The sequence below is a fragment of the Indicator indicator genome, chromosome 9 (assembly GCF_027791375.1).
Source record: "Indicator indicator isolate 239-I01 chromosome 9, UM_Iind_1.1, whole genome shotgun sequence".
NCBI lineage: Eukaryota > Metazoa > Chordata > Aves > Piciformes > Indicatoridae > Indicator > Indicator indicator.
The window spans coordinates 33,934,190-33,947,366 of record NC_072018.1 but is presented as its reverse complement, the minus strand read 5'-3'; the positions used below and the strand labels follow the sequence as shown (position 1 = coordinate 33,947,366).

The window sequence follows — 13,177 nt, the reverse complement described above, 5'->3', positions numbered from 1 at the left end:
TCCTGCATTTGTGTTCACATGATGATTTTTTTCATTTATTTAATTTAATTGTTTTTTTCTTTTTATAAAGCAGAACAAAACAAAAAACCTCCCAAGTCCAAAATTCTGTCTGTAAAATTTGAAGAAATAAGTAGTTTTGCTATATATTAATATAAATGTCCATCCTTGGAAGGACAAGAACTTCCATCTCCTCCTTAAAGGCAGCTGCAAGAAGCTAACTCATTAGAGCATACAATATTTTCAGGCAGTTGAATATATTCCATCTGAGGAGAATGAGCCTGTTTTTACTAAGCCAGAGGGGATAAACACATGCATGGAAAGTTAAGAATAAAGCAGACCTGTACAGCTTTTGGTAAGCAAAGTTCTAGTGTTACTTAGCACATGGAAGGTGAAGGAAGCTGTTAACTAATGATGTTTTAGAGCATGACCATCATAAGGAAACACTGCAGAGCTTTCCCTTTTAGGAACAGCCACTCAACACCAGTGGACCCATCCTTTGCTTTCCAAATGATGAAAAATCCATCCTCCCTCCCCTAAAGGTGTTGCAAGCTTCCATCCGAGAAGGAAGAGCAGGAGATGGCCTGAAGTCCTAGAGGGAAGTCACTGTTGCTATTGCTATTAGCTTGACACCTCTCAGAGAGCAAGGCAGGACAGGAAAGATCCTTGATTACAGTGATTGAGTGAATGCAAAGTTAAAAGACTGGAGAATCACAGAATTGTTGAGGTTGGCAAGATTGTTTAGTCTTCAGGCTGCTGTCTAAGCAGGGTCAGCTAAAGCCAGGATGCTTAGGACCATATTCACTTGAGTCCTGAATTCCTCCAAGGATGAAGACTCTTCCAGTGTTTGACCACTCTCATAGTAAAAAGTATTCTTATGTTTAAGGGGAATTTCTCTGTGTAAAACTGAGTGTGTAGCCTCTTGTCCTCTCACTGGATGTTGCTCAGAAGAGTTTGGTTGTACCTTCTCTGTCCTCTCCCATCACCTATTTATATACAGCAATAAGATCTCCCTGGATCTTGTCCAGAGTGAACAACCCCAGCTCTTTCAGGCTCTTTCTATGTCAGATGTTGCAGTCCTTTAAATCATCCTTGTATGCCTTCACTGGGCTTGCTCCTGGAAGTCCATATTGTCCTTGTATTGAGGAGCCCAGACCTGGATCAGGCACTCCAGATGTGTCTCACCAGTGCTGAGTAAAGAAATGTCATCTCCCTCTACCTGCTGGCAGCACTTCTCCCAGTTCAGCCCAGGTGCTTCTGTCCTTGCATCTTCCTACTTCTTGAAAATGGGAGTCACAAAAGGTGTAGGAATAAACTCTCCTTTAAGGAGCAGCTTCTCTGGAGCTCCTCTGTTTTTGTGGAAAAGGATGAAAACAAGTTGCTGAGAAGCAGCAGCCAGCTTTCAGGGCAGGTTAACAATGTCGCTACTGTTTTGCACACCCCAAATGTTCATTGTGCAGCCTGATCACATGGTTGGAAAAGGCAGGCTTGGAAACAGCCCCACAATTAGCAAAGAATTTCCTCAGTTTTCACTTGCACTTCCTGGATTTCTCTCCAAATCCCAGGATAACTGGAATTCAAAACAAACAAACCTCTCCCTCCCCCCCTTATGCTCCTGTTAGTAGTAATAATTTATTACTAAGTTGCCAGAAAAGGCTGGCTTTAGCTGGCTCAGGTGCAGCCTGGTGAGAGCATGAAGTGCTGCAAGGTGCTGTTTGTTATACAGGGAGCCCTGATGATGTGCCTGGCACCAAGGTCAGCAGAGGCAAAAGATGAGGAAGAGTCTCTGCTCCCTGAGTTCCATAGGGCTGAGCCCTGGGCTGCTCCCACAAGCAAGTCCTGGACACTGTGTGGTGGTTCAGAGGCTCAGGCCAGCCTGCTTGTCCACCAAATGAGCCCGTGAGTCAGAAGCAGTAGGGAAGCTCTGAGCTAGCAATCACAATGTAGAACTGCTCCTTTAGTGTTTGCTAGGATCCAAACTTGTCTTTGTGGCATCTCCTGCAAAATAGGAGCTCCTCAAAGCCATCACAACTCATGGATTTATAGAATGGTTTGGGTTGGAAGGGACATTAAACATAATCCAATTCTAACTCCCCTGCCATGGCAGGGACACCTTCTACTAAACCAGGTTGCTCAAAGCCTTATCCAGCCTGGCTTTGAACACCTCCAGGGAAGGGTTGTCCATGACTTCTCTGGACAACCTGTTCCAGAATGTCTTTCTAATCTCCAGTCTAAATCTACCCTTCTCAAGCTTCAATCCATTCTCTCTTTTTGTGGTAGAACTGGATGCAGTACTACAGGTGGGGTCTCACCAGAGCAGAGCAGAGGGGCAGAATCCCCTCCCTGTCCTTCTGGTCACACTTCTTTTGATACAGCCCAGCACACAGCTGCCTTCTGTCCTGCCAGTGACCGCTGCTGGCTCATGTTCAGTTTTTCATCAACTGACACCTCCAAGTCCTTCTCCTCTAGACTGCTCTCAAGCCACTCTTCACTTGTGTCTTGTGTATGGAGGGAAGGAGAAATTTGTGAGACAAAAAGAGCTTGCTTGCTTGTGATTACTTTTTCATACCTTCTATAGCCATGATCACTTCCCCAGAACGTTTAATATTAGAGGAGTGTGGCAAAGTTAAGCTTTTGCTGAAAGTAGAGAATAAATGCATTTTAATAAACAAACTCTTAAGGCAGTGATAGCTTTTGTGGAAGCCAAAAAATTAGATTGTGTGGTTTGAAAGTTAAGAATTGCCTCCTAGGAGTCCCCTCTGGCCTTATTTTTCTGGAATTCTAAACACTGGGGGCTTTCTCCAGAGTGCAGTTTTTCTCTCTGTAAAATCACTGTGTCTCTCTTGTGTGAAACTGAGTCAGGATCCCCTGTGGCCAGATTCTGTTCCCTGTTAATGCTGATGTGAAGAGTTCTGGCATGTTACTATGCAGAGATGGAGAAGAGGATGTGCTCCCTTTTACTCTGCCTTTGTCTCTCTCTGTGCCAAGTTGGGCACATGTGTGTGGCAGTATGGTGTCCTGCTCAGCCACATGCAGCCAAGTGGCTTCACACAGTCACCAACCAAGCAGCTGCTCCTAATCAGAAGGAGATTTATGGGGCTTCATTCTGAGTATGAAAAGCATTCTCACTGCTAATGGTGCTTTCAGCTGCTTTAGCACCATTTGTAGGATGAGCTTCTGTTTGAGCCTTCCTTGAACTCCCTAAGGGCAGGTGAGTGTTTCAGAGCCCATTTTACAGACAGTGCCTTTAGATTTGAGGTAAGCAGAGAGCTTTGACTGAGGTGCAGCCTGGAAGCCCATGGCTGCTTGAGAGGCTTGAATATATTGAAAGCATTGTCACATCAGGTCCTGGTTGCTGCCTGCTTTTGTCATGTGCCTGGCAGAAACCACAGGAAGCTACGTGCAGAATCAGGAGTTTTTGCTAAACAAGTTCACTCTATGAGGTGCTGCCTGAGGAGGAAAAAGTTTGGCTTGTGATGTGGTAGATAAGGCAGGAAAAGAGCAAGAGAGGACCTGTCAAAGAGAGATAAATGGACTTGCTGGAGGTCATGCAGTAGGTAAGTGGCAGAACTGGAAATAGGTTGTGAATCTCTTGAGACACATCCTGGTGCTGGGTTGCTAAATCTCAGTCATTTTGATTAAGTGTCTCTCCCACTTCTGGCTGGCTCTTTCCCAGGCCTGTTGTTGATGGATGTTTCAGCCTATTATTTACTTTTTTCTTCCTTTCTTCTTGCAAGAAAGGAATGGAAAACCATCCTTTGCTTCTCAGGCTGTGTGTTGGAAGCATCTGTCACCTGTAACCACCTCTTCTGGTTCTGTACTTTACATTTTCCTGTAGGATGTAGGTACACCACAAGTGGAGCCTTCAGGGCAGAGGAGACTTTAGGCCAGGCTGAGCAGGGGGGGCTGTACCCATGTGAGGTGATGTAGGAAGCTGGCACACCAGGCAGTGCCACTGTGTGCTCCAGGGCACTGGTCACTGACATCACTCACCCTGTCTCCCTTGTGGGTATCTCTGACCATAAATGAGGTCTGTCTCAGAGTGATCATCTATGTGCAAAACTGGATTTTCATTCTCTTCCTTCCAATGCTGGCTGGAGTCTGTCCAAACCTAAGCCAGAGAATGCTCCATCTCATGCTTCTCCAGCATGTTAGTACTGAGGCAGAGAAGAAAAGGTCCTTCTCTGCACTTACCCTTTTCCTTCAACTCAGTTGTCAGTCCCACAGTTCTTGATTTTGGCCACTGACACCTTTCCCACCAAAAAGGCAGATCTAGTGTGGGTCAAACAGCTTCCACATCAGATCCCTTCTGTTTCTACTATGTCTAATCCCTAACCCAATTATGTTTATGATTTTAAGAGTCCTTGTTATTTCTGGACACCCATTAATGGCCAGGCACTAACTCTGCTTTTCTCTATGCTTCCCACTGGACCATCCAGCTCCCCTACTCAGAGGTCACTTGGCCACCCTCATGCTGCAGCTCTGGCCTTCTGTTATCAACCACAGCTCATCTAGCATGCCAGCAGGACTTTCAGAGAAAAAGCAGCATCCCTGTGGGCCAAGAGAGACCTTTGAAAGAGTTCACTTTCTCATCTTTCCCAGCTCTGACTCCTGGACATGTTGCTGACTCCCTAATCCTGTAAGCATCCTTCCCCTCTGGCTCTGGCAAATCCAGAGTGGAAGGACATTAGTTCTGTGTCTTCCATCCAGTTGCTTCCCTCTGGAATCTCTTTTTGGATGCAAAGCTGTAAACCAGACACCAGCCAGGAGTATTTTGAAGAACAGGAATTTTAGTCAAAGATAACCAGCCAGGTTCATTTGTTCACATCAGCGTGTGGGACTACAATCAGAGATCTGTCCACCACTCCTCTGCCTGTTAACTTCAGCCAATTTCAGCAAAATCTGACAGTAAATCAGAAGTCTTGGAGACATTGCGTTGTTTTTACACAAAAGGCAGCCAGAGAGAGGAGGAGGAACCCCAGAAGGAGCCTTGTTAGACACAGGAGAATCAAGAGAGAAGCAACTGCTTGAGGAACACATCGAGATGGCCAAGCACCACTGCTTTGCTACTCAGTTTGCTCTTCACTGTTTCAATTCTGAGGCACTGTGATGAATCTTACAACACTAGGACAAAGTGGCCTTCATCTCCTCACAGCCAACATCTGTGTATCTCTTCCCTGCCCCATTCTGGCCTGGGGTACCTGCATATAGAGCATCTTAAATCCCCTGAGAGATGGGGATGGAGAGTAAGAGGGTAGGTTCAATGGGTCTGTCAGTCATTGAGGCAGACACTGAGGTCAGTAACACGACAGTGACTCTGGATGTCTGCAGGGGTCCCTGTTTCCCACAGCATCACCCTTCACTCTAGATGTTTCTTCTTCTGCTCTGGGGTGCCAGACTGTCAAATTAGCATGGGCAGCATGATGTGCTGATATCCCAGCAGCAGCAATGCAGCTTTGACAGTAATTAATTCTCATCCCAAAGACCTGCAGGAAAAGATCCCCCAAAGAAGGGACCTGCAACTTTTTTAGCCAAAGGACTGGAAGCATAACAGAGTCTTTCTAATATTCCTGAATGAGGTAATTCCTCTCATATTTGGACCCTGGGGCAAACCCAGTTTGAATATTGTCAATAGCTCCTTGTTTTCCCTTCAGCAACTGCCAGAAAAGAACTGAAGAATGGGATCACTTTGTTTTCCATTGTTTTTCCTCTGCTGTTTAGTTTCAGCCTCTGTTCCTTATTGCCTGCAGGAGCTGTGTTGGGAATAGCTGGAGCTGGCATCTTTCTGTGTGCTCCACAAGAAGCAGGCAGGTAGTGTCCATTCCAATTCAGACACAGAAGGTTTTGAACTTGCAAACCTTTTGTGTGTGATCAGTCAAAACAGTGTCCTTCTGTCTTACTCTAGCCACTAAATAAAAGCCAAACCTCAAAGGAGAGTTTGGGAATGTTGCTTTTTTTTCCTCCTTACAGTATGAAGGAGTACTTCAACTACAGACAGCTCTCTCCTGGGGAAGAAGCATTTCCTATTCTTAAATGAACAGAGAGCTGAGCTTTTCCTTCTATAATTAAGAAGCCTGCAGCTGAGGCCCTTTTCTTGCTCTTTTCTAAAAATTGAAATGATCTCCTCTCTTACTGTGACTTCTGAACGTTTTTCTAGTTGGGTTGTCCCTGAACAACCTGAGAACACCTATTCCAGGAAAAGCTACTTCTCTCTTGAGAAGGCTGCTTGACTGATTTCTGCCCTCATTTGACAGATCAAGGGAACATCTTTTTCTTAAGCTTTCACACCAGATTTCAGAATCCTCTGAGCTCCTGTGCTCAAGAGTTAGAAGTTGCAATAAGAAATAGGACAGGCTGTGATGGCAATCAGAGAAGTGGGAACAATTCAGCACTTAAAAACTGTGTTTCCAAAGCTGTAGACTTGTAGCCCAAAATCAAATATAGCAAAAGAAAGGATCCCTTAGGAAAGTGGACAGGTGGAATAAGAAATAAGTGAAAAGTATCTCAGAACCACTGTGGGAATTGGGGTTATTTAGTCTGGAGAAGAGAAGGCTGAGGGGACATCTTGTTGCTCTCTACAAGTACCTGAAAGGAGGCTGTAGTGAGGGCAGTGTTGGTCTCTTCTCCCAAGTAACTAGTGATAGGACAAGAGGAAATGGACTTAAGTTGTCCCAGGGGAGGCTTAGGTTGGATATTAGGAAAAATTTCTTTGCTGCAAAAGTGGTCAGGTATTGGAACAGGCTGCCCAGGGAGGTGGTGGAGGCACCATCCCTGGAGGTGTTCAAGAAATGTGTAGATGTGGAGCTTCAGGATATAGTTTAATGGTCATGGTTATGGTTGGACTTGATGATCTTAAAGGTCTTTTCCAACCCTAATGATTCTGTGATTCTGAAACAATTCAGGAAGGGGCTGTAGGAAAACCTTGGCGTTAACTGGCAGGATAAACCAGCAGGAATCTGTCACACCTGCTGTTTTATTTCCATGACCACCAGACCATTGTCCTGAAGTGCCACATGTGCTTGTTTCTTGAACAGCTCTAGGGATGGTGACTCCACCACCTCCCTGGGCAGCCTGTTCCAGTGCCTGGTCACTCCTTCCGGAAAGAAATTCTTCCTGATATCCAACCTAAACTTCCCCTGGTGCAGCAATCATGGATAGGAACCTTAAATAGGCTCTCCTCTGAAGCAGATTCTCCTTTGAAACAGTGCAGCCTCCTTGTTGGTGGCAGCTAAGGAATAGCAGTGTTTGATAGAATTGAATATTCTTGTTTTCATTAACATTTGGGGCTGGATGTGTTACATATTCAGAGAACCATTTCCAGCTAGCCAAGAAATCCTCTGGTTACTCTTAATGGGACGAAATACCCAAGTGTTCAGTAGCAGATTTGATAGAGAGAATATGTGCTCACACCCCAAGTGCTGTGGGCTGTTTGCTCAAGCCTGTCCTCCTCAGCTCTGCTAAATGGGGAGCACTCTGTGACCTGTGCATCAGGGCAGTCAAGTTGCTGCTGGCTGATCTGACACTGGAAAGCTCTTACACAACCAGTGCAAGGCTTCCTGGAGAACTCTAAACAGCAATTGTATCTGCAGTGAGGGAGGTGGCTTACAGGTGTAAATCAGCCTGCTTCAGGGCTGTCTTAAATGAGGCAGAGACCCTGGGCAGTGTGCCTGACTGTTTGCTGTTCTCCACATGAGCAAAAGCCTGGTGAGGTCAGACTTGGTGCCTGTGCCAGAAAAGCAGTGCACCATGCACAGCTGGGCTCCTGCACGGGCTGTGCACAGCAGCTCTGTGCAAGCCAGATCAGGCCGTTTGTGAGCACAGAGTAACTCCACAACATGCGTCCTGCAAGTCCAGTGCATCCAGAGTAACACCCAGCACCCACCTCTGGAATCCACCTCCCAGCTGTCCCAGGGCAGATCTGCTTTTGGGGACAGGTGTACATCACTGTCAGTTTGCTCCAACTCTCTTCCTGTCATTTTTCACTCACTTCCCATTATTTTACAGCCCTTCTCACCTAGCATCTTTGTCCTCTTTTCTCCCTTTTCTGTTTGCTCCATGGCATGGCAGGGGGAGATGCCATGCATGCATCATCTCCTGACCCACAGTGGGAACATCTGGAATTCTGCATAACTTTTGTAATGCTTTGAGCTCACCAATGAGGGTTTTTTTACCCAAAGAGTTGTAGTTTTTCTTCCAGAAAGTCCAGCTGTGATACTTACCCAGTTCAGCCAAATGAGCTTCCTGACAAAGTGCATTCCAGAGCTAGCATTTGCTTCCCCCAGGAAACCACCCTTTGCTATGTACATGGAAGGGTTTTAAGCCTGCTGTCCCATGACAGAATGAGGTATCAGGCAATGACCCTAATAAATAGTCTGATTTTTGGGCTTTGGTTTTGGTTTTCTTTTCGTGGTGGTAGTTTTTTGTGTTTGGTTTGGTTTGGGGCTTTGGAGTTTTTTGGGGGGTTGGGTTTTGTTTCGTGGGGGGTTTTTTGTTGATTTTTTTCTTGGTTTTGGTTTGGTTTGGTTTGGGTTTTTTTTTTGAGGGGGAAAAATGCACTGGAAAGTGAAAATGGCATTAGAAAACACCCTTTTGCCCCTCCCAGGAAATCCTTTCTTTTCCTGCAAATAGTCAAGCCTCAATTAAGGCAAGTTCTTGTAATTTAGGTTAATTAATAGCTAACTGTTTTGCTGAGCATTGTGAGCTGGGCCAGATGCCAGGCCCAGGAGCATTGCTAGTGAAGCCTGAGTTGAGCACTGTTAACCTGGAGTTAATGCAGCAGTACCACTGCAAGGGACAAGTGGTGTTCATGCTTCAGGGAGGGGTTGCCACGTTTGCTTTGCTCATGTGGGATCAGCTTGACCTGTGTCCTGCTATGTTCATAGAGTGGTTGTAAATAATTAGCATACACTTGCTACCTCTGAGTAATCCTCCATAGCAACTTTCATTGTCCTGAATGACCTCCAAAGAGGAGCCTTGCAGAGAGTCACAGAATCACAGAATTTGTCAGGGTTGGAAGGGACCTGAAGGATCATCTAGTTCCAACCCCTCTCCCGTGGGCAGAGACCCTTGCCACTAGATCAGGTTGCCCAGAGCCACATCCAGCCTGGCCTTAAAAAATCCATGGATGGGGCTTCTACCTGTTCAGTGTCTCCCCAACCTTATGGTGAAGAACTTGTTCCTAAGGTCTAATCTAACTCTATCCTCCTCTAGCTTGGATCCATTCCCCCATGTCCTATCACTACCCAAAACCCTAAAAACTCCTCCAGGTTTCTTGTAGCCCCCTTCAGATACTGGAAGGCCACAAGAAGGTCTTCTGGGAGCCTTCTCTTTTCCAAACTGAACAACCTCAGCTTTCTCAGCCTGTCCTCATAGGAGAGGTGCTCTAGCCCTCTGATCATCCTTGTGGCCCTTCTCTGGACTCCTAAAAAAGCAGCCCCAAACACCTCTCTTTGGAAGCACAGACCTCAGCAAATTGCAGGCAGAGGCCTTTGGAATGGTCTTCTTTCCAAATGTCTGCTGGTTTTGTAGAGGCTAATGATGTAACTGAGAAGCAGTGTCTGTACTTTAGGTTGAATTCAGACATTTTCCATGCTAAAATTATCCCAGCTGCTTCGTTTGCTTCCTTTTCCTGTGAACTCCTTTCCGGTCGATGTATTTTCCTGCTGACAGCTTTTACAGATGTTGGCACTGGTCAGGCAGAATTCCTGACCAAACTCCAGACAGGAATTTATTGTAAAGTTGTATCTGTCTTTCCTAGCCAGCTGCTCCTCATTTTGGGATAGCAGGGGAGGTGGCTTTAAGTTTGTATTTTAGTTACAGAAAGTTAGTTTAGGGTTTGTGTTTTCATTTTAGATCAACTGCAGTGGAAATCCAGGTTAGCTGTCAGGCATGGAGCAGTCACATTAGTGGAAGCAGAAGAGGAGTAGATGTATGGAAATGAATGAAGCACAATGAACCTGTCCATCTCTCCAGGGAGCAGTAATGTGTGCACAGAGCCCCCAGATTAGCTTGACCTGGCTCCTCAGTGTAACAGGAAATATGCTGTGGAGTATCAAAGAAAAAGATCTTCTGGGTCACAACTTAGCACTGTCTTTCTTCCCAAGCTCTTGTTTCAGCAAAGCTTTGAGGTTTGCCTGGCACTGATGCTGGAAGCTGCAGTGGCTTTAGAGACACAGCTGCAAAAATACACTTCCTCCTGCCTGCCATGGGCAGTCTGCAGTTTACATTAACATTTTTCACCTTCAGTTATGCAGACAGTCACAAAATTGTTCTTCACACTCTGCAGCAATCCAAACCCTTCAGTTCTCTGGATGCTGAATAGAGGGCTGAGCACCTCTTCTATGAAGACAGGCTGAAGGAATTGAGGCTGTTCAGCCTGTAGAAGAGAAGGCTCCAGGCAGACCTTATAGCTACATTTCAGTATCTGAAGTGGACTTAGAGGAAGGCTGGGGAAGGACTGTTTAGAAGGGCTTGGAGTGATAGGACAAGGGGCAATGGTTTGAAAGTGGAGCAGGGGAGATTTAGGTTGGACATCAGGAGGAAGTTCTTTACAATGAGAGTGGTGAAATACTGGAACAGGCTGCCCAGGGATGTGATTGAGGCCCCACCCTTGGAGACACTCAAGATCAGCCTTAATGTGTCCCTAGGCAGCCTGATGCAGTTGGAGGTATCCCTGCTGACTGCTGGGAGGTTGGACAAGATGACCTTTGAGAATCCCTTTCAATGTGCTGCAATCTGTGAATCTGTGACTTTGCATTTACAGCTTGCAAGCCAGGATTGCTGAATTATCAGCAGAGAGAGATGTTGTTGCTTGAAGTTGTGACATGGTTTTCTGAACTTCCTTCTCTTACAGATTCGGTTAAACAGCAGAGGACTTATCTATTCTGTCGGTCTCCTGCTGGCATCTGTTTTTGTCACAGTATGTATATAGTCCTTTGTCCTTCATCACCAGAAGTGATTTTTTTATAGAGGTTTTCTTCACCTTTTCATTTCTTGCCTCCAGCTGTCCTAGTGGTTGCCAAGTCTGCTGCTAAGGGATAGCAAGGATCACTACTATTGTAAATTTCCAAAGGCCTCATTCTGGTGCTTTGCAGAAGCCATTGCTTTCACAGGGTGGCTCTCACAGCTGTTTGTTTGTCATGGGAGAAGCCTGAGAGGTCTGTTAGTGATGATCAGTTATTTTTCATGCTAGAGTCGAGGCAGATCCTTTCATGTATGATGAGATCCCTTCTCCTGCTGAACAGGTAGACAAAGTGCTGTACAGTTTGCTTTGGCCCTCTTTTGGGAACCTTCTGAAATCCAACACTAAGCAGAACAAACCGTGCTTGCATGTGACAGTATTTCTGTTGAAATCAGTGCCTCCTGTTCCCTGGCCTGCCCAAGTCCAGCACAGCAGACTAGAAACCATGGAGAGAAGAGGATTTACGTAACATATTCCAAATCTTGAGGGCTTTAACCCTACAAGAGATTTGTGTGGGAGGCAGTAAGTAAAGTCAAGCACAGCCTTAGACTGTGTGGGTCAAGATAGAGATGCAGAGGGGTACATGAAGCATTTTGAGTGGAGAAAAAGGCATCTGGCCTTTGAAAATGTTTCTGATTTAATTAAATGGGATTGTTCTTAACAATAAGAAATTCACTGCAGAAACTTCAGGCCCTTGGGCCAGGACTCAAGGTGACTGTGTAGTGACTGTGGCTGCACCGATTTAATTCTGCTGTGGTCTCCAGCTCACTTGTTGCACTACTTGCATTGTGCTTGCCTGCAGGGGACCATGATCAGTAAGGGGACAATCACCTTCCTGCTCCTGTAACTGAGAAGGGGATTTCCCCCTGTGTTTGGAATGTCACTGCTGTGGTGGCTTACTCTGTGTTTGTTGTGCAGGTTTTTGGCGTCCACATGAACAAATGGAAACTGGATAAGAAGCTAGGGTGTGTGTGCCTTTCCCTTTACGGCATCTTCCTCTGTTTCTCCATCATGACAGAGTTCAATGTTTTCACTTTTGTGAACTTGCCCATGTGCAGAGATCACTAATGCAGGTGGCAGACTGTCGGGAGGAGCTTCCTTCTTAACCTGTGCAATACAAACCACGGCTGGCGTCTCCAGAATGCGCTGCACCTCCGAGTCGTGATGTATCTCCTCTTCACTGGTCATAGGACCTGTGGCCCCATCTAGGTCTGCCCTCTCCCTGACCTCCCCCCCCCAACCTGGAAAACTCCTGCATCGATGTGAAGAGTATTTTGTTGGTTTTTTTTTCAACATTCATGTGATATCCTAAGCTCAGCTTTTGAACAGTGTGACTGGGACTCCTGTCCTGCTCTGGCAGGGGGGTTGGACTTGATGATCTCCGGAGGTCCCTTCCAACCCCTAACATCCTCTGATCCTGTGACTCTAGATAAACTGGCTGCTAACTGGCATCAAGCCAGGCAAAACTGGTCTGCTACAATTCCTTTTTCTTTTTAAGTTATTTGATGGAAGACTAAACTAATTTATGACTTTAAGACTATTGCTACAATGCAGAAGAGGGTACATCATACAGGGGCTGATTTTCAAGGAGAATAATTTTTGGTTGTTTTGGGGTTTTTTTGGGGGGGGGTTGGGGTTTGGGTTTTTTTGTTGTTTTTTTTGTTTGGTTGGGGTTTTTTAAGTTTTGGGGTTTATTTTAGGATATTTTGGTTTTAATTGCTAGAGATCATCACTTTTTTTCTTACAGCTTCTCCTTCTGAGCACTGGGTCTGCTGTAATGATCCAGACATCACAGGGCAGTGTAATATGGGAATACAATTTAAGGTACTTGGCATATGAAGGGTTTACCAGGTATTAAAAGAAGATTGTCAAGGCAACAGATGATGACTTTTTACCATAAATGATGAATCTTGTACAGGTGTGATGAGGAATGCAAGGCAAACATGGATTTAAAGGGTAAACACTGCCACCACTTTACTACTAATGTTGGAGTTTTATCCCTAGGGTGTTTATGGTATTTCCAAGCAATAGTTTGATTGCCAGCCCAGGAGGGCTACCAAGGAGGTGTCCTGATGGGTTTTTTGATTGTTTGTTTTTAATGGTCTGCACATGGAAATGAAAGGTCAGAACTTTCTCTGCTTCATCAAAATTCTTCTTCTGGGGGGATTCAATAGTTTGTCGTCTTTGTTCTGAGAAGGACATAAGTGCGTGTCGGAACTT

The 13,177-nt window shown here is 45.5% G+C and overlaps 1 protein-coding gene across 1 annotated transcript in view; it reads left to right on the top strand.

Moving 5' to 3' along the window:
* Window positions 1-12,025, top strand: part of SLC24A3 (solute carrier family 24 member 3) — a 73,326-nt gene extending 61,301 nt beyond the window's left edge. The window contains exons 14-15 of the mRNA XM_054383878.1: window positions 10,850-10,915; window positions 11,876-12,025. Coding sequence (XP_054239853.1) covers window positions 10,850-10,915; window positions 11,876-12,025 — 216 coding nt within the window. The remainder of the gene's footprint in view (window positions 1-10,849; window positions 10,916-11,875) is intronic.
* Window positions 12,026-13,177: the final 1,152 nt, after the last annotated feature.